Consider the following 22,490-nt stretch of genomic DNA (forward strand, 5'->3'; position numbering starts at 1 on the left):
CTACAGATATAAACTAGTATTGAATTTTAGTCACATAAAAAGGTTATTATTTATACTTCTACTTAAAGATATTTCAAGTGGTTTAGTCCAAAATGAATCTTAAACTCGTAACTATATGCAAAAGAACAGGATAGAACATCATAACAAGTTTGTCGGTTTGTCGCAATTAGAATTCATTTGTTTCTTGATAGAAAGAAATCACACCATAAAATGAAATATTTCTATATTCCTTTATCTTTATTCTTTAAACAGTTTTATCGAAGTTAAATCTGAAGCGGCCACCAATAAACCACCTTATAAACTGTAATAAATTTCGATAAGAATATCTAAAGGAGGGGAAAATGCTCTTTGTATTTCGTAATACAAGCTACCAAACAATAGCCTACTGATAAGTATAAGCCCCTTGCTATTATTTTAAAAAAATATTCATAATTTCTTTTCTATATTTTATGTTAGACTGGTAATCAACTGAACTCATGAAAGTGTCAACAAGTCAGTCAAAAACAATCTGTATTTTTCAAGCGTCTAAAAATGTATGGCGTTGACTAACAAAGGATTATAATATACAGAATTCAGGTTGAAGCAACGACTAGCATTTCCAAGCAACGAACTATCCATTAATGCAGATTAGTGATTACAATACACACATTTTAAAAATCATCAAAAGCACCCACTTTACTTACTCACTTATTTTATCAGGAAATAAGAAGGTCTTCTAAGCTACGTATTCAAACCATCAATCTTGTTACTCGCGTCCTGTACGTCCCATTGTAAATGCATTCGCATGTCTCCGATTCGCTTGTACCTAAATAATTCAATAGTACATGCGATGGCCATTCTATGAGCAAATAGATAGCCCTCACTTCCGACACATGTCTCCTCCGCAGACACAAGGAACTGGTCACGTAGAATATTGACGCCCCCAGCTATCCACTCGAACACTACAATACGTATTTTAACAACGAAATTCAATATTTTTGTAACGTTAAAATTTTCAAAATACACCGATGTGCTGTTAAAACTAGCAAGGAAAATCTTATTTCGTTTAACACTATCTTTATTAAATTAATAGCTTTTGCTCGCGACTCCACCCGCGTGGAATTAAAAAAAAAAACAAAAGTAAGCCTTTGTTTTTATCCAGACTATACCATTTATAACATTTATGCCAAATTTCATCCAGATCCGTTCACTCTTGTAGGCAACAAACTCTAACAAACATCCATCCATCTAAACATTCGTATTCATAATATTAGTATGAGGTATGATTACGAACTTAATATTTTGTCAATGACAAATCTATTTTTAACAATTCACTCTTTTTGTATTTTAATTAACACAATGCAGACTGTTTGATTTAGTACTGATATATTTATTTGCTTGTAGCACTACAAAAGTTTTCGTTTAGTTTAATATGACACAATATTAATGTGGTTATTGCCTTTAAGCCGGTGTAATGGCGGAGCGCGGGCATTATTCTGTAATGGAATAACAATAAATTGGTAAATCAGCGATACGATAGTAACACGATCGAGCTCATTCCGATTTAAATATAAAGTACTCATGTTAAATACTCAATTTACGTAATTGCACTGATAACATCGATTAATATAGCCGTTTTTCGTATTATTATATTCTGATTATATTCCTCTTCAGTTAATTGGCACAGCGCGAGATCACAGCGTTTATTTGAACTCGTATTTGCACTTTTTTAACTACGATATTCATGCAGCACAAAAATGTAAACAAAAATGAGAGCGTTTATTACTTTGCTTGCCCCTTCGCTCATTTATAACATTAGCACTTTTACAAACAGATGAAAATTCGAGACCAATTTGCTTAAAAAATGATTCTATGCACGTAACAGAATAACATAAATCAATAAACATGATTTTGGTTACTTTTGTTATTTTTTTTAACTATTTTGATATATTCTGCATTCTTAAAAGTTTTTCGTTTGATTTATAGCAAAATCAATAACATTTATTTTTATTTAAGATAATAGAATAAACTTTGTAATTTTATAATTTAATATTTATTTAATATTTAATATAATTTTATATTTAATATCATAAAATTATAAATATTAATTTTATAATTTTATGATGCAGGAATTCTACTTGTTATGTTATAATTTGACAGTAATTAGATATCAGAAATAAAAGTGTATTATCTCCTCTAAACGACGGCCATATTAGTGGTGGTGGAGGAAGATTGTTGATAGATGTAAAAATAGCATTATTTGTAAAATTATTTTGCGAAAATTCGAAGAAAGTATTCGAACGAAAAAAGAACTTATTTTGTTAAAAGCATAATCCAGCTTTGATTCCCACACATTGAGTAAGAGGTAAAACTAAGTACCTTTTGTTTTTAGATCAATAACAGATTTAGAAAAGATTAAATTAAGGTGATGTTATTTCTAATTCACGTTATTATCATTACCTTTCCTTTCATATAACTCTTTTTACCTACAGGAAATATCCCACAGAGTAGAATTATATTAACATCTGATGTTATTCAGCCCTAGGTCTGGAGCCGGACTTCTTGTATCCATTGGAGAACGTGACAATCGCGCAGGGGAGAGACGCGATGTTCACCTGCGTAGTCAATAACCTGGGCGGTTACAGGGTGAGTGGCGACTCCGCCACTGCCAGGGTGTGTATCAAACTGACTCAATACAGCTAGCCGACTGAATAGTGACGCACCGTCAGCACTGGAATGAGATCTGGTAATGTGCACGTTACATGGACTATTGGTTCTTGAAAAATAAATTGAATTAGTGTTGGCTAAACAGTTGACATAAGAGACATGTCTAAACTCCAGTAATTTATTGTCTTTTTTATTATATATTCGACAAGACTGATACCAAAGATAGATAAATAACGTTATTAAACTAAACAAGAGAATGCAGGAAGTAAAATTAAGTTTAAATAATAATTTAGAAAGCTTGAATATTTTAATATAAAAAGTCAACAAAGCTAATCTTGATAAAATATTGGAATAAATTGTCAAAATTTTTACATCACAATTTCCAATAGCCAAAAATGAAAAATTTAAATAAATTGTGGCGATGAAAATTGCCAAGTAAACGTCACATATCAGATCTCAGCCAATAGAACTTTGCACAAACTTCCACACTCCCTGCACATTCTTTAGCACACAATCTGTGTACTTCTTGAGCACTCTTCTACTCACACCTTCTAGAAACTATCTCTATCTAGAATAGAGTGCAACACGATAATTAAATTGCACAATAACCTGCAAGTTTGTACTAAATAGACAGTAGATATAGAATACTGCAAGACTTGCACACAACCACAAATGCACATAGATTTTAAGTTATATTTAAATAGTTAATAACAAATATTTTAGCAAACACTTTTGCTAACGTTCCACCCTTTTTTGCTTAAATGCACAAGACACTAATTCACATAACTTTAAAGCATGTTACAATTGACATAAACATTTTATTTAAAACATTACAAAACAATTTGTTTATTATCAACTTACTTAAACTTTCACCTATTCATTATACGCCATTCTAAAGCAAAAATAAACATGCAAATCCTCTACGACAAGCCAATTTAATTTAGGCAAGTATATGTTGCAAAACAGTCACTTTACGAAATTAAAATAAATCCTCTCGGTCCCCGTTCAATCATTTCGAGAGGCATTACTCTCAAACCGTCCCAACAGTTAATCTATAGCCTTCCATGATTGAAACATTCGATAATTTGTCCTATACGTTTTAACGAACATATTTGAACGTTAATAACAGCGTCAAACTGTGTTCAATTTAATTAAAATTATTGTTATAATGGCTGTTAACTAAATAGCCTCTATAATTAAGCAATATTGGCCACTTCATTCCATCACGCCTTGTCTCGATCGCATCTGCCGATAGGTATGTGTTTGCTCTTCAATATTGCTCATAGTAAGCAATTACCCACTTCACTGTAACGTATATTCAATTCCCTTTAGGCTAACTTGAAATTTACGGAAATATTCTACATACACATAGCCTAGCTCACAAATAATGTGATACCTATTTATTTAAATATAATATCAAATTTGTGCAATATTATAATTTTTTTATTTATGTAACATATCAAATGACACAAATTAACTGAAGCTAACAAAACTTCGATATGCACCGCTGGTATGGATGAGTTGAAAATTGGTAAATATCTCACATATTGTGTTTATTGTATTAATATTTAAGTTTCTGTACTATAAATTGCGATGGAATTTATAATTAGAATTACATTTGGCATTTGAAAAATGTCAAAAATGTTTTTACAAGCATTGCGAAAAAGCAAAATATTTATGACTGGAATTGCACCGCAATTTACCATAGCAACCCTTTAAATTATAATTTTATAAACGAACGTAAACAATAAACAAAAGCCCACAAGGCAAAATTATAATACAAAGGGTTGTAAAGGCTATAAAACGAAAGTATTATTGTTTGTTTATCACAGTACGTAATACTTTCATTTTCAGCCTTCACATAATATTCGTATACTGTAGCGATACTACACTATAGGCACTTAAAGTATCAGAATATAGTATTTATGCACAAGCACTGTTACTAAAAGAACGTGTTGTGTAGACCTCTATCTTGATATAGCATTTTGCCCTTTGCACTGATTCTTGCACATTAGGTATTTCCATGCACATAGAAATAGGAATTAAAAACATCTGTTTAAGTTAAATCTAATTATTCTATTTGAGGTGTTTGTTTGCAATGACATTGTAAATTATTCATACATACTGCTCCGAATACCCAACGAACCGTGTTGGAATTCCTGAAACGTCATATTTTGTGGACATTTGTTCGTTTTTTGTTACGCGCTATGCAGGAAATTAGCTTCTATTGCAATGTCGACGCTTTCGGTAAGCGGGCGGAACGAGGGCACCCACAGCCCGCGCCCGCTCACAGCGACGGCGACCAGACCAAAATGTAATTAAAAATTCCGAGGGCATTTTGCGAGGCGCTCGCAACAAGATAGTGTTACTCGACGATCTCACCGCCTCTTGGGAAGTATTCGCTTGTAATTAGATTTGTCCCATCTAAAAGTCTTCATTAATTATACTCTTTATAACTGCTTAGTTCTCGCCTTGTGGGATCATTGGGAGAATACTCGTACATTTCATTTGGTTGCACTATGTAAATGAAATGTGTTCGGTTGTGGTCTGAGACAGGTTGCGTGGATCAAAGCGGACACAAAGGCGATTCTGGCGATACACGAGCACGTTATCACAAACAATGCGAGGCTGAGCGTGACTCACAACGACTACAACACGTGGACTCTCAACATAAGAGGCGTGAAGAGAGAGGACAGGGGACAATACATGTGCCAAGTAAACACAGATCCGATGAAAATGCAGGTATTAATGAAATGTCATACTCAAACGTACTTATTATTTAATTGGTATTTTAATATATTTGTAATTGCATTGGCATTATTGACTTTATGAAAATTATAGAGTCATACAATCATTATACTATTTAACCAATTATTGTCATATTTTTATTTGTTGACTTATGAAATGTTGTTAAACTTTTAGACAGCATTTTTGGAGGTGGTAATACCGCCAGATATAATATATGAGGAGACATCTGGAGACATGATGGTACCGGAAGGTGGTTCCGCGAAACTGGTGTGCAAGGCGCGCGGCTACCCCCCGCCGAAGATCCTGTGGCGTAGGGAAGACGGCGGTGACATTATCTCGAGGAGCGGCCCACAAGGAAAAACAAAAGGTGCGAATAAATTATTTATAATTGAATTTTGCCTTACGACGAAAATTTTAATCTTCTTTCACCAAACAATTACTGATTCAAACATTAAAAAGGATTACGTTATGACATTGATTTATGAGAAGAAAATATTTAAGCACATATACAATTTCGCTGTATAATGAATAATTGTAAGTTCTTTTTGTTGTCGTAAAACATTTTTAAAATTACTTTTAATGAGCTCTGAACATTAGGTACATATTTTAATTGAACAAAGAAACAACAACTTTAATAATTAACCACGAAATTATTTCTACAGAAACATATCATAGTCCTACTTAATAATGAAAATACTTTAAATTCAATTAACTTTTCTATAAATAATAAATGAACAGTAATGGATTCAGCGAATAAAGTTTATAAAATATACGTTCAAAATACACTGAATTTTATGTTACATTGGAAGTTATTATATATTTTAAATCTACGGGATCACAGGAATAGAAACCATTAATACCTTTTAAGGTCGTGAGGTCCTAGATGGGACAATATAAAAGCTTATAGCGGAACAAATAAAATAGTCCAATATAAAAAAAACAATTATTGATATAACTATTTGGTTACATACGATTTATTAATTTCTAACCAATCTTAATAAATATACTAATATTATAAAACTTAGGTCTGATTTTATAGATTTTTTTCACTATTAGAAAGGTAAATTATCTGTGAGTAAAATAGGCTATTTTTTTTATGATTTTTTTTTTAATGTCACGTGGACGGAGTTGCGGGCAAAAACTAGAAAAAATAAAGCCGTTCTTACCGGTTAATTTACAATTCAGTGCGCAAAAAATACATTTAAAGCCTTTAAAATTGAACGTCAAGTAAATCACAGCTTAAAATATTCACTATTGAATCTTAGCAGTAAATCAGAGCATAGCACCTCAAGGAGCTCCTATTACCATTCAGACCGCCCTTTCTAATCCTTCGGGATTACACTCTGTAGACAGTCCGGGAATAATTACTTATCTGCTCATCTATGCTGGCCAAATAAATGGAACAAAGAAGGACGGAACCCCGCCAATGGAACCATCAATCGAGGAAGTCTCTATTACATTCGTCATTTCCATTTTATCTATTTTAATGAAAGCCACAGTAATTAATATTGAGTTGGGTTATTGGAATTAAGATATTTCATATCCTCGTTTTATAAGTCTATGACTAAATCTTGCGCAATCAACGTATGCAGTTAATTAACTACTGATAGATTTTACAATATATATTTCTTCTTCGTCGCTTAAGTCTTTACAGACTCGTCGTTGTTATCACGTGTCAGGTATCAGTGACCCGCTTCACAATACGACGCCACTCCTCCTTGTACGCTGCTTTTACAAGATAAAGTATCAATCAAGAAATCTATTATCGTTACTTTTAATACAAAGTTTTACATCTGTAGTTCCGCTGGTGTTGCGGATGTCAATGGGCGTCGTTGTCCAACTCTGTTTCCGCCATTCGATTTCCTTCATTTCTTATGAAAAAAATATTGTTTAGGTTAGTTTTGCATTATGAAAGCGAGTTTTTCTACACGTTAGTAATTATATTGAGAAGTTACAAGTCGTTATATTGAGAATTCGTGTCGAATAGCAATTGGAAACAGCACTGACAGGTTGATTAATCGGCAGATCCTACTTAACCCCACCAGTGTTCAGACCTTCTCATGCCATCAGTCAATTCATTAAGCTAACAAACTACCACCGGTAATGACTTTCACAACGCTCAGAGCACTTCTATACAATCCGTTAAGATTAGAGACTAGTTATTCATTACCTGTCCTAGACTTGGCGCATTTACTCTGCTATAATTAGATACATTAATATTGTACCAATTGACCTGAATGAGAACCGAGTTCAAGACTAAATGTGTAGTCAGATCCATTTCTACATCACGGAAATACTTTTTGTTTTGTCGATGAATTGTTTAAGAAAATGACTTTTTTATAAGGAATCATGACTTTGAAATTAAAAATTGTCTGAAATTACAAATTTGTCTTGAGCCTAATCCTAGTTTTACGTCTGCAGGACTAGGATCACATGTCCATCAGTTACTTGAGGTATAGTTAGTTAGTCTACTGCGTCACCATTCTTGCTATTCTTTTATAGGTATATACTTAGTTCCTATCAAAATTGGCTTTATTTGCAAAATACATTTGTTACTTCGTATGCTCTTCATTATTATTTTAACATAATTTCTTGAAGTGCAATAAAAACTTGCATTTTTCCGTAATGTAAATCAAGCCAAACAATTTTAAATAACTGAACGTCAGTAACAATCATCAATTTGAGTAAAGAAGTGTAATTAAAGAAGCCGTTACAAGTTACCTTCATAAATCTGAAGAGGAAACAATATAGGCTATCCGTTACTTGAGGCAATGTTTCTTCACGGAATATTCCAATGAGGAAAGTTCGAGGGTTGGACAACGCGATGAATATAGTTTTTCAATGACAGCGCAGAGCTCCCTCGAATTCGTTACACCCATCTTATTGAGTTTCCTTTACATAAATTACTTTAAATGTTCAAGACTGTTAGCTCACGGAAGGGTACTCTTGTAAACGAAGGTATTAAATAATATTTCATGGAGAACTGCGAATGCTGTTCTGTACATTAATTTGTTTTTCTATTAACTTTAATAAATTTTAATTTTTAAAGTTCTTTATGTTTAGATAATTATTTGATTGGAACAATTGTTAGTACTTAATGTAAATATACTTTTAATTTCATTTATCTTACTTCGTACTAATATTATAAATGCAAAAGTTTAGATGGATAAATGGATGGATGTTTGTTAGAGTTTGTAGCTTAAATTGCTTTACGGATTTCGAAGAAATAATTTGGTATAGATGTAGAGGTTCCGATCAACGATTATTGAATTTCCTTTTTTCCTGAACAAACCTCTAGACTCTATGGTGCTTGAGTGTCACTTGACTTGTGACACATCGACAAGCCAAGTTTATTCAACATCCCAACCCGAAGACGGTTCTGAAATCCATGGAGAGCTGCGAGTTTTTTTTTTCTGTGAACTCTGGTTTCCAATACGTTTCAAAACTAATTTATTTATACACATTTTCCTCAAGATTGGACAATAAATACAAATGTAAAATTTCTGTGAAAAGCTTAATTAAAAAAAATCGTTCCGTTATACTAAAAACAGAAGTATTACTTACACATTTGATGTATTTTGACATGAAACGGAATTTAAATATGTTAGCAATTTAAATAGGAGTTACCTTTAAAAATATTACTATAAATATAGCAGCTCTACTGAATCTCTGTGCTGTCCTTGTTTGCTAACGAAGCGTCGTGCCGCGGTCGACCGAGAGCTCTACACTTTAAACCATTAAACTCTCTTCGGTTTCCTTGGAAAATATTGCTCTAGCTTTTTATCCTCTTGTTTGAATAATGGCTGTTAACGTACTTAGGTGCCATTTCAGGAAGGTGCCACGAAAACAACTCGACAAGGAACCATTAATGTTACTTGTTTATCGAAGCGCCATCTACTTTTGGCGTTACGGAGTGTTTCCAAACACTTCTCGGTGGAATGTAAAGCAAGCACTAGTATTGATAATAGAAAACACTCGTCAATCTTGAGCTTTGGCTTCTTAGATTCGAATCCTTGAGAAATAACTGTTCGAACTTAATTATACTCGAATAAAAACAAGTTCTAAGACATTTGTGTTTAGGCAAACTATCAATGGGAGTAGAAATAATTCAACTAATTGTACATCAAAGAAAAGTTGTAAGGATGGATTGGATTCTGAAACCTAATTTACAATTTACCTTAATTTGTTTTGTGTTTAGTGACGTCACTGGAAGGCGACGTGGTGAACCTGACTAAGGTGACGCGGTCAGAGATGGGCGCGTACCTGTGCATAGCGGCCAATGGAGTCCCACCTTCTGTTAGCAAACGGATAATGCTGCACGTACACTGTGAGTATACGTAGAATTTAACACAGCACCTTAAAAAAATTAATACAAATCAGACTACTCAAACTAATCACGTACAATTTCTAGTCCGTATCTTAAAAGGTGAAAAATTATATGCTTCTTACAACATTTCGCCACATTTCAATATCAAACAAAATGTGCGTTGTAACAGTTTAAGCAAACACGCTCCGAGATGAACACGGCGATTACAAATTCGAGGCATGAATCAATTTACCCATCGATAAAGTCTACTCACCTGCGTAAGGCAAAAAAGCCACGTAGCGAACTCACTTATCAGACGATCTTCGAGTCTAATTTATAACCGGGAGTTATTCAATGCTCGGTTAGCCGGGGCCGGGGCCAAAGCCGGCATCGCGCACGTAAGCAATTGGGAGATTTTCGTGTTATCACGTATCATCTTCGCGGCGTGCCTTGCATCAGAATGCGGCCGAGCTCGTTTGTAGTCGGCGCGCCGTGTTTACTGCCCTGTTGACTATCAGCAATCAGTATGGATGTAATGCTTTGCTTACACCCCCTAAATATACTGTACAACTTACTATGCCAGAATCTACTATGTTTTTTTTTTCTACAGGCTCGTTTTTTCATTCCTTTGTAACTTTAACTTATTGTATAATTTTAATATACATGAATGCAGATTCATTAGTAAAGAAATAATTGTGTGAGGTAAAAAAATAATGTTGCCATTACTTAAACTTATGAAAGTAATTTCAATTTAATTGACAAAGGTTTAATTGGTTGCTAATGTCGGTACAGATTTACATTAATTATTCACGTCTTAACTTTATTGATATTACTGATACATTCCAATAGATAGCAATGCAATTACCAACAACTTACAAAAGATTTATGGATTCAAATCTGATCGTGTAATGAAGTTAATTCCAATGTTAAATTATAATTTGCTTTAGCCAAATCCAACCAATCCATTTTCAAAGTTTAAATTTTTAAAATCCTTGTAGATAAACCCGTCACCTTTCCAATATCGGTTCTCGTTTCATTAAATTTTTAATTAACTGTTCTAGTTCGGAGAATTGGCTCCGTCTGTTTTGGTTTTAGCGCAATATGTATAAAAGTTTTTGCGAGCGCTGCCGCACGCCGCCCGCCGCCCGCCGTCCGGGCCTGGACGTGTTGTCCGCTACGTATTTGCATTCTGTTATTGGCAGTTCCGATGTAAACACTCGTCTGATTGGACACCACTATATCTGCATACATACTCTTGTGTTTAAGTTGGGACTTTTAAAATGCTCTTTGATGTTGCATTAAGTGAAAGTTGACTTTCATTTGGTAGTTGATGCAGTTTGTAGATTTTTATTGACATTTGCCATGTTTGCAAATCCGATAGATTTAAAAATACCAAACCGACATCATGAAAACAAAATAGTATTTTTAAAGGGAACAATTTTTAATGACATTCTGCATGACAATTTACTAGAAACATGCTTGTAATGTTGATTATTTCCCTAATTTGTCATGGATCATAGAACTTCAATTGTTTGGCGGCAGACGAAGCGGCCTCGGTCTTTACACCCCCCTCCCAACGTAAACAAACAGAAGAGAGAATGACACAGCCGGTGACAAGTGGGAGAAATTCACTTCATAGGAAACGCAATTTCAGCCGAACAAACAAACTACCGCCTGGAACCCTTCCACTCCGTTTAATTACTTCACAAAGAATGCGTCGCTCCCCGATGAGGAGACAAAATTAACGCTCTCAAATATTTAATTTAAATTTCCCTCCCTAGAGCGAACGATAACAGCCTATCGGCCGGCCTTGCGGACTCTTTCAGTTAACATAAAAACACTTTTTAGACGGCTCTGAGTTAAGCGATTCATTTGTATCTATAAGTTTTCAGTAACGCGATGAGTTTCTTTTACTCGATTCGACTCACTCCGGAGAGACGTCGGAGTGAATTTAAGAAAAGAAAAAAGGTGAATGAATCGCAATCAATTTGTAAAAGAAACCGCTACTTCCGTTTAATTACTTATCTTGCGGTGCAGTCTTTCTATTCTATAATTTGTCTAGTAGATTTTAACAGCTATTTATGTTACCTTCCCTCTTTTAAAATGATATTGTGTGATAATAAAAATATTTTTAACAGAGGATCAATTGCATCTCATTGTATGAATGGCCGGAGACCTATTTTAGTCCACATTCCCTTCTCACTCTTTTCTTTTAAGGAAATGATGGAAAGGGGATATAGATTGGGCAGATAAGGGGACACATAGCAAGTAGAAACATATCATACATTTATGTAATACTTCCATAAATTAATAACAAGAGATGTTAATTAGTCTACAGCCACTTAATATTTTACAAATAATTAATAATAACATTTAATAAATAATTTGCATTATACAATATCAACATGATCGAAATTCTGTACAAAATGCAATCTATAGTGGCGGCGTCTCTTCATTACTATTCAGATTAATATTGGTATAAGTTAAAAAATAAACTGGTCATTCGATGGAAATAAATAAATGCGGAGATTCGATGTGGTCCGATGCAGGTGACGTCGACAAAGCGCTAAGAAATCCGAAGTCTGTGGCGTGTGCGCCACTCGGTTAATCAAACTGTCACTTCAAGAATTCCGCGCGAAATCCTCCCCGGCAAATCTCGCCCCAACTTTTGATTGCTGCGAGGAATTCCTATCCACTTACACATTTACAAATTTTCTTAATCAACTATCGATTCCAATATACTCGATATTAAAATACGGTAAACTTTATGCTAACAAACTATTAATCCAACACAAAGCAATTTGATCCTTAATTTTAATTAGATGAACATCCCAGCGGTTCGTTATTCCGCTTTATTTAATAACCAAAGCTCTCGTTGAGCCTTCGAGTTATTAATTAGAACAAAAATTCCGATCGTTCAGATTTTGTTCGCTAAATTGGCCACTCAAACTCGTAAAAGCCGTCCAAAGGAACTTAACGACGGTCAAAGAGAATAACCGCAAATAAGCGGCGATCTAAGACCGACCGGGGAAACCCGCCTTCCCTTAATTCAGTGTAAACTGGCTTTAGAATGTTGGTAATAGTGCCTACACTTGTACAGCAATCTGTTTTTAAATTCCTTTCTCCCTTAATGTTCTAAATAACACTAAAGAGTATTTGTACTTTAAAATATTTAATTATTCGAATAACAAATGTAATTGACTTAATGCTTTACTGCAAATAGAATTTTACAAGGTTTTTAATAATGCTTTGAATCGTTTTAAAACAACGGTTGAAGAAAGGAATTTTCTTTCACGTAAAAATACTTTTGTACGAATTAAAGTATGGTTTGCAACGAACAAAGGTATTTTAAGAAACAATGGCACGAGAACATCCAGTATTAACTAGATTTTTCAGAAGTAATTTTTATAAACGTTTAAGTAGATGAATATTTATATACTTTTTATTATATCATGCATCTATCTTTCTTTGTTTTAAGATCTTCGAGTCAAAATAAAATATTAAATTTTTACAAAAAAAAAGCAGTTTCATCTATTGCCTATGGTAATATACTGTATCTATGACACTATAATTGACGTAAACCTCCTCAAACCCCCAAACGGGGAGCCCCATCTTTTTAGTGCTAAAAGATATCAACATTTATAAAAAAAAATTATAACTTAAATGTATTTTGAATCAGTAAACATTTGCTTGATATTAATGAAGAAAATAATTCAACAGTAGCTAATGTCAAATAGTGAAAACTAGTCGAAGTAAATAACTTATACAAACGCAAGTAACGCAGCCAGTCTCCGGATAATGTTCAAAGTAAACACCTGCCAGCGGCGGAGAGTTTTACCGGCGTGCCGCAGCGCACCCTGTGTACAAACAGACTACGAGCTAATGTAATAAATACCTTATCAAGCTGCATACCGTTTATATCCATATTTAATCTTACCACTGTAATTAAAAACAAAATATACGTGGCAAAAAACGTACAAAGACTAAACCGTATATCACTTATCTTGAGAAAAGCACTCATGTTAGTTTAGATTTAGTATAAAAATTATCTTATAAGAAAGTTTTTCTCCATTTTTCTCTGAGGAAAATATACGAAATGTGACTAAAACAAGCTATTTGAAATCGCTAGCTAAAATATAGATTTATCATTTTAAATTGTATTCGCATGCAAAACTCAATTCGATTGCAGTTCGATAAACAAGTTTTAATGTCAAGTACCATTTGCCAAAGCAAATAACATTTAAATGCACCCGCTAAAGGTGGCTTCAACTAGACGAAAATGTTAAAGGCATTTCACGGATCTGGCGGGGCGCATAACCACGCCGTCGGCAAATAAATGCAAATGGAAAATTGTGTAAACAAAAATGCGGCTGAAACTGCAGCGCCACCTACCGCGAGCTCTAATACTAAATAACTGTACGCTGGTGATTGAAACTACACCGCGAAACCTAGGATAGGTTAAATCAATACTTCGATTTTTATTGTTTTCGATGTTAGATATCCAATTAACTTGTTCTGAATAAAATCTTTCCGTCCAAATATTTCAAGTTCGTTGCAATTTTTAATTTAAGTTTAAATATTAAATTGGACCATGCAATTAGATTTTAAGGACAAACCATCTGGTCGTCTGTTGCAGTATTGAATCTATTTTTAAATCCTGTCTAATTGGTTTAATTATTTCAAATGATAATACAATTGTAGTGTAAGCTAACATACAGCTCCACTAATCGCTGAGTATATATTTTAAATTCGTGGTATTAAAAGTGTTAATAAATCTAATACTACAATATCGTCCGCAGTCCACCCGTTAGTGCAAGTGCCGAATCAGCTGGTGGGCGCGCCGACGGGTACCGACGTGACGCTGCAATGCCACGTCGAAGCCTCGCCCAAGGCCATCAACTATTGGACCCGGGAGAACGGTAAGTATTTATAACTTCTCGATATTAAACTACGTTTTCTACAGAAATAACTTTATAGGTTCATTTTAAACTTCGAGATTTTCCTCAGTTTAATATTGAACAGTTATATTTCTTATATTTTCAATTTGATAACCTGTCCTTTTTTGGTATATTTGGGTTTTCTTATTTTGCCAAAAAATATTTATTGTCTTTTTCCTTGTAAGTAGGACTGCGATCTCTAAAGTTTGAATTTTACATGTTTGCGTCTGTAACAAACTAAGAGCTATTCGTCAGTCACTATTCACCGAACTGTTATTTTTTTATTTCGTCTTATTTGTTTTTATTTCCACCACCAGCCATTGTTCAAATCTACATTTAATAAGAATTGATACCCTGTACCTGTTACAAATATTAATTATTTTATATAATAATGTCATGTCGCATTCGACAATATACGAAAGTAACAATAACAAAAATCATCTTGTTGATGTTAATAATTTAACTTGTTTAGGGGTTTCTTAATTTAATAAAAAATATCGTAAATCTTGTTAATAAACTCAGATTAAAATATGTAAATAATATTAAATAAAAAAGTTTGTAATATAAGAGAGTTTATTAGGCTTGTAACTTTACAGGCGCGTTTACGCAACTCAAATACGTTTCGCTCCATTAAAATCTGAATAACATAAAACAAAGTCTAATTACAATCTTTGATTACGACCTAAACAGAAAAGCGGAGCAGAAAGTCGAATATTTTACGGGAGACTCGTAACTCATAAAGCTTATTAAGTCCGAGGCACGAAACTTAAGAACGGAATAAGCAACTAATTTCATTATTCATAAAGCACATTGAAAGCGCTAAAGTAGTAATTATGCGGACCGTTACTCACTTTTCTACGATCCTTTGACGGGCCGGCGCCGCTGCCCGCTAACAAGTTACCTCGTTTTTATATGCGTTTTTAAACGAAACTAAGCGATCGCGTCACGCTCGTTTTCGTTACGTTACTTATTAGCGTTTTGATTACAAGGTGTTAAAGAATTAACAAGCTATTAATGTCATTGTTTTATCGCTTTTAATAACTGTATAGTTAAATTTAACATACATAAATAATGGGTATTTTTTTCATAATGTTGTTACTTTACTTTGTGAACGACTTTTGTATCTTGAAACGTGAAGCCATAGTTTCAAAAGCAATCAATGTGAAAAAATAATGTCTCATAAAAACTTTTAAATAAAGCTTTGGTACTACAATAAAACACATTTATGTCGTTGTTTTAAAAAATATGCAATATGATAAAAGCAAAAGTATTAATAAGTATTGTAAATATTGAAACAAAATGGCCGCTTTATTACTCTATTAATTATTTTTGTCACAAAACAACAGTATTTCATGAAAATGTTTTGATGGATATATGAAAGAACGAATTTTAAAATATTTTTACTACATTCGGAGTTTTTTTAACAGTATTGTATTAATGTTTTGTTTGAGGTCAAATGTTAAAAAATTGAAAGCCCATCTACGTACTGTCAAGTCTTTTGTTACTGGATGTTATTTGTTTTTAATATACAATTTCTCTAGTAGTTCTACTTAATATAAATTAAAATAATATTAACATTAGAGATGAAAGAAATTACTTTACACTTTTACAAAATCCAGTTTTAATAACCACTTTGACTTTTTTCATTCGTTTGAAGATTCAGCTTAAGATAAAGTCTAGTTATATCTCAAACGCTAGACACTTAGCATTCTTATTTTCTTTACAGACTGACGAGTATTATTAATTCATATTGTTCGTCTACGAGGAGCTAAAAGCTCGTTTATTTTTAATTGTACCTTTATCTATGTAAAGTAATTACTTCGTTCCTCCATGTAGCAAAGAAAAACATAATTTTGTGAAAGAGAAATATTGAGTGAAGTGTAAAAACACGTCCTAACTAATATAAATAAGGCTCTTAGCCTAACAAAACGTCGGAAGGGTCGGGAACTTCATTACTTCTCATTAAAACAGCGCCGTAAGGATAAAAGTTGGTACGCCGCGGCGACAGACGGACAAAGCCGCCCATCGGTTACTGATGGAACGAAGAGATGAGCTTTATATTTAATGAACAAAGAGTTCAAAATATTATAACGTTCATAATCACATACTTTGAGACGTCCAAACAGAGTTTACGAATTTGAAACAAATTCTTTTTATTCTGACGAGAATGGTACGGATATACATAAGTTTAAAAAAATGCGTAGGTGCAACGTGACGTAAAGTGAAAATACTTTATTTGCCACAATAGAACCTCAATTTGATTTGGCCTCATTAATGCGAGCTAATATGAGCCGTCAGTTAAACATTTATGAAAAGTCGAAAAATACGTATGCACTCCATTAAATTTGATTAAAATGAAATTCCAAAGTCTGTGTAAACAAAATTGTAGGATATAAAACCGAAATTTACTGATAGTTTCAGGCGTTTAAAGAGGAGCATTTAAACAAATTTGCCAATATACTAGGCGATAATGTGTGGAAACAACATGGGACGCGGAGGCTGCAACAACGCTCCCCACTAAAGTCGAGTTAGCCATGAATTTACGTAGTCTGGGACATGCACGCCGCCCAACCTCCCACGGCGATCCAGTTTCCCACATCGCCCACGCTACCCACGCCGTCCCAGCCGCAGCTTCCCACCGAGGCTCAGCAAAAAGGAACAAAACCTGTTTCCACATAACACTCTTTAAACTAGAATTTAAACCGATTGGCCGATTTATTTTTAAAAATGTTTGCAGTACTTCGATTTAACCCTTATAGTTGGGTACATTCTTTGTTCATGTCTTGTTATTATTTTTGTTTATAGAATACTAACTTTACCAAAACTTATGAAATTGCATGCATAATGTAGGACATGTGATTGTTTAACGCAAGATCAGATTTTACCCATAATTGCTAATGTTAGCTATAAGATTTAAATACATAAATATTCCATGCAAAGCTCTACAAAAGTGAGCCAAATAAAGTCTAATACTTTACTCCTTTCGAGCTCTGACTAAATAATTCTGTTTAGTTCCTTTATAAAAATGTGACTTAAAAAGTAAGGCACGTCATAATCTAATAACACAATAACCAGATGGATACTCGATGCAGGCAGATTTAGATGCAGTTACAAAGGCAACCGAGCCCGCCATTACGCGGCCGGGGCGACCGACTGCGCAAAAAGCGGACCAAATTCTATTACCGTCCGATATGCAACAAAGACCGCTGGCCCGCCCGTTTCAAATTGCTTTAGGCTACAGTCGCGATATTTACTCCCGCATACCACAATATTCGAACAAATAGAATTCAATTTTATACTCTCTTTTCAATATTGTTAAAAACTTCAAAAGTTAGTTATGTCATTGTTTATATCCAACAAACAATAAATTAAAATTTAAAAACAAAATAAAACGCATTTTATTTTTCAACCTTAATTTTTTCTAAATAAACCACGCTTCAAACCACGCTAATTGTTTGTTGAATGCAACCAAATCACGTTTTCCAGTTGCAAGTCTACTTCAGCATGTATAAAATATTTTTAAGGCTTGCCGGTTCCGTTTATTCCGCTTCAAATAGGACACAACTGGCCGGCTTGCGATATTAGTGACAAACAGGCGTAGCGCTGTAGCACTGTAGCGCTGTAGCACTGTGTAGGCCATAAATTGCGGCCGCTACAAATTAAATTAGGTAATACACGGCGTGACGAGCTGGGACAAGCGGTGGGGTAACACTCGACATGGAATGGGAGTGTCCTATACGCTCGGACCGACCTGCAAGCTTCCGCTAACTTTTTATTGTCATTTAAATTGCCCCAGTTCTTATTTATATTTTTGCGAGGCCTGGCATTATTTACAATGTTGTGACAGTAACCCGAATTTTAAACCACAGGACAATTAAGGAGGTTAGTGCAAGTTCTAAGTACCTACTATAGAAGAATATGTATTATTTTGTATGTGAAGAGTAGGAGGAGTATAATATTCGTATTTGTTTAATCGTAAGTTAATAGTGTTTGTTAGTACTACGGAAAGTCTACTTTAATTCTTTATAATATTTCCTTAACCAACATCCGATTAGAAATCTATTGGGTTTCAGATCTTAGTACATACGTTTGGTCAGGTTACACAGAACGCTCGTTATTTTGACATTGCGCTTCCGAATTCCACCGGAAACGGGAAATCGGCTAATGAGAGTGTTCGTGCGGACGCTCACGGCATAATAATTTCTTAAGTACACGATTGCGCTCGGAAACTTCATCGTGATTAGAATGAAACAGTAAGTTCATAATAATAATAAGGTTTAAAATTATAAATAGACAGAGAACTAGAAATTTACAAAATCAACTCTATTTTATATGAAGAAGAAGGCAAATGAAACAGTAATAGATTAATGAAGTTATTATGCAATAAACAAAAGCGGGTGTCGTTGGCAGGCGGGCGGCGTCAGATGTCGCTTGCAGCGCGGCCGCCGCAGATTTGTGGTCAATTCACACGACGTTCGCCCACTCGGCCACTAGCCACTTGCCCACTTTCCCACTCGCCCACTCACCCACTCGGCCATCGTCTCTGCCTTCAGATATTACTAAACTGTGAACGTCAACTCCTCTGACAAATATTGCGACTGTTATTGCTACAACTTATGTTATTAAATTTGTGATACTTGGTTTTTTACTCGAATTTACGAAAAAATACGTTTTGATTGCATTTTCGCGAATAGTGAAGATTTGTCTTTACATTTTGAGGTGGAGAAATTCTGCAACGAATAAATCACTATGAAAATCGTGAATTAATTATATACCACAATAGTGTTTTTTTCTTTCCATTAAAAGATGTAAAGAAACTGTGTAAAACTCATTTTTTTACCGCATAATTAATAAAACTTTAATAATCATAAAATCACATAACTTAAAATAATATAATCCAGGCCAACGTTTGCCAACAAGAGGTCGTTCAATAAACGAAAAATGTTCAAATAAAAACCGCTTTAATATAAGCTATTGTTGGGAAAAAAGAAAAATAAAACTCTGGCACAAAATAAGCGGCACTAAAGGAATGCAGGCAATTTTTAATGTGGAGTGAGTGGAAAGCAACGTGACCCTCGACCGCGGTAATAATGTAGCCAGCGGAGAAAATTCAACAGAATCCGTGAAGCACGATTCTTTCCTGAGAGTTGTGGCGTGTTTATAAAAAAATACGTACCTCTTGTGATCTCATCACCCGCATACGCGTACAAAAGTAAATATTAAGGTAATAAACGAGATGAAAATACAAACACAACATAGATATTTAAGTATAATTAATATTACAGTTACTGATTACAGGAAGCTGTTTTATTCAATAAGTCGATCCAAATAATAAAATATAAATACAATTAAAATATGTAGGAATATTTAAATTTAAAACTTGTAGCAATGTATTGTTCAGCTAACATGTCGAAACAACATATTTCAACGCGATACCGGTCGGACAATGGTCGGAAGTGGCCGAATATAAATGATCGGAAAGAGCAGAAGCTATCGAATAAAGGGCTATGTTGTTATAAGCGAACTGCCGGATATAACTTACGATAGCTTAAGTTGCATTACGTGTATACTAAAGATCTAAAGTATTTTTAGCAATAATTTATATTAAAACTTATGCGAAGATAAATAAGGAAACACAGAACAAACTAGTTGTACGTTAGTGTACTAACTCCTGATCGCATGTAAATACCAAATATGTATTATAATGATAATTCATCAATAAATGAAAACTTTCACTGAACGGCCACTAGCGCTAATGAATGCAAATTGGTGTTGTAAATAGTAATTAATTGGTATTGAACGTTGAATACGATAACAGCGTAATTGTTGCAGGTGAGATGATAATATCGAACGATAAGTACCATATGACGGAGATCCCGAGCTCGTCGTACAGTGTGCAGATGCGACTCGTCATCAGGAACATACAGCGTAGCGACCTCGGCGGGTACAAGTGTATCTCAAAGAATTCTATTGGCGACGCTGAAGGGAACATCAGATTATACGGTGAGTAAATAGCTGATACAAGACTCTTAGATTCTTAGATAGGCAAGTTAAGATGGATGTTTTAACTAAGTGATCACTACTTAAGGAAAGAAAACTTTCCTTAGATCAAAGTATCCAACACATTGTATGATAATGATTACAATAAATTTCAAATGTGCAATTTAATTAACTACTTTTTTGTAAAGTCCACTCAACTATTTTCCCTCTGAACGATTCTCTCTTATATTATAGTAGAAAATTTATAACACTAACATTCTTGTGTATCAATATAAAATCAAAAATCATACACAGAAATGGAGCTGCCGTATCGAAAATCGAGAAACGAGGAAGAGAACGATACGGCATCTGAGGAGAGCAACGACGTACGATCAAGTCTGCAGGGACCACTGCGAGAAGGCGGGAACCGCGTAGAAGACGCGGGCTTTCTAGGCGGCGGGGGACCCCCGGCGAGCACTGCGCGGCGCGCACTGCCTACTGCATTTTATTTTATAACTACCCTCATGTATACAGTGTGTTAAAAATAACTTTTAAAGCCATGTGCAAGGTTAAGACTTCAGTATTACATTTTCTGTAATTGCTTTTTCAAGTTTTTACCTTTTGCTTTATTTCATTCTGATAATATAAATCTAATATAAAATAATTATTTTTTATGTTTTCGTTTGGTAATATAGATGAAAGCATGAACTTCTGTTATTTGGTGTAATTTTTTATTGCACTTTTTCATAAATCTTGTTTTAAAATGTAAACCGGCAGAAGTAGAAAAAAATAACCAAAATCGTATGTAAGTAAATATGACGCCGCAAGTCTTAACAGGGTACGTGGTTTAACCAAGCAAGTGGAAGTGTTATTATTGTGCTTAATTGTGAAACAGTTTATTGACAAGTTATGTAATAAATTGTGTACAAAATTAAATAAGTAATCCCATGCGTTTGACCTGGAAAAGTTTATTTTAAACAGCTTTAAATGTCCGGTAACGCGTCGAAAGAATTGTTAGATATTTTAGCATTGCTGAAATGTTATTGAAACTTATGTACCCAGAATGTCATTATGCCTGAAAATGTATTAAGCAAGAGACGATCTGTATCTGCTTTAATATATACGTGCGATGTACTACAATATGTAAATAATGTAGAAATAACTCGTTAATATTAATTTGCGTATTAACCATTAATCGTGAAGTTATTTGAAATATTTTGGAAAAATGAAATCGCTATCATTGTTTTTTTGTTATACATAGCGCTACTATAATCATATTGTAATTGTTAATGTTAATATTGTTGAATTTATAAACAATAATTTGTAAATTATATGCGAAGTATATACGTAGGAGATACATTTTATCTGAATATTTATAGTGAATTGTACGAAATCGTCTTATTTGAATGTATTTTTTAGTTGATAATTATTATACGTAACTTGTATTCCCCCATCATAACATATTGGCCAACAACAAATGTATATTATTGCCTGCGAAACCAAAATAAACTACATATACATAAAATTGTGTTTTATTCTTAACTAAAGACCAAGAATTTAGTGAACAATATACAGGAATAAATTGAATATTTAAAGTCGTCAAGCTTCTAACAAGTGTAAGCATATTTTAGCCCACGTTCCTATTTACTTTTATAGTGTCTATTAAATCTATATAATTTCGTTTGTCGACCAACAATATATGTACATACATATTGGATATATGTAAACTAGTACCATCTCATTTTATATCTTTTTTATTTATACTTAAACACACAATATTTACACAATTATAAGAGCATACAAATACGTTGTAACTTCCTTCGTGACACATCTTGCATTCCTTTGTTTCGAGACTAAAATCTTTACTTTTTTTA

At 33.8% G+C, this 22,490-nt stretch overlaps 1 protein-coding gene across 2 annotated transcripts in view; it reads left to right on the plus strand.

Annotated features, from left to right (window-relative positions):
- Window positions 1–21,837, plus strand: part of LOC106100617 (lachesin-like) — a 43,756-nt gene extending 21,919 nt beyond the window's left edge. The window contains exons 3-9 of one of the 2 annotated variants that reach the window (XM_013279551.1): window positions 2,519–2,652; window positions 5,203–5,388; window positions 5,569–5,761; window positions 9,593–9,721; window positions 14,500–14,619; window positions 20,470–20,640; window positions 20,932–21,837. In XM_013279551.1, coding sequence (XP_013135005.1) covers window positions 2,519–2,652; window positions 5,203–5,388; window positions 5,569–5,761; window positions 9,593–9,721; window positions 14,500–14,619; window positions 20,470–20,640; window positions 20,932–21,158 — 1,160 coding nt within the window. In that variant the 3' untranslated portion in view covers window positions 21,159–21,837. The remainder of the gene's footprint in view (window positions 1–2,518; window positions 2,653–5,202; window positions 5,389–5,568; window positions 5,762–9,592; window positions 9,722–14,499; window positions 14,620–20,469; window positions 20,641–20,931) is intronic. The other variant, XM_013279552.1, reaches the window with a different exon arrangement.
- The last annotated feature ends 653 nt before the right edge of the window (window positions 21,838–22,490 follow it).

Source organism: Papilio polytes, unplaced genomic scaffold, assembly GCF_000836215.1.
Source record: "Papilio polytes unplaced genomic scaffold, Ppol_1.0 DF824047.1, whole genome shotgun sequence".
NCBI lineage: Eukaryota > Metazoa > Arthropoda > Insecta > Lepidoptera > Papilionidae > Papilio > Papilio polytes.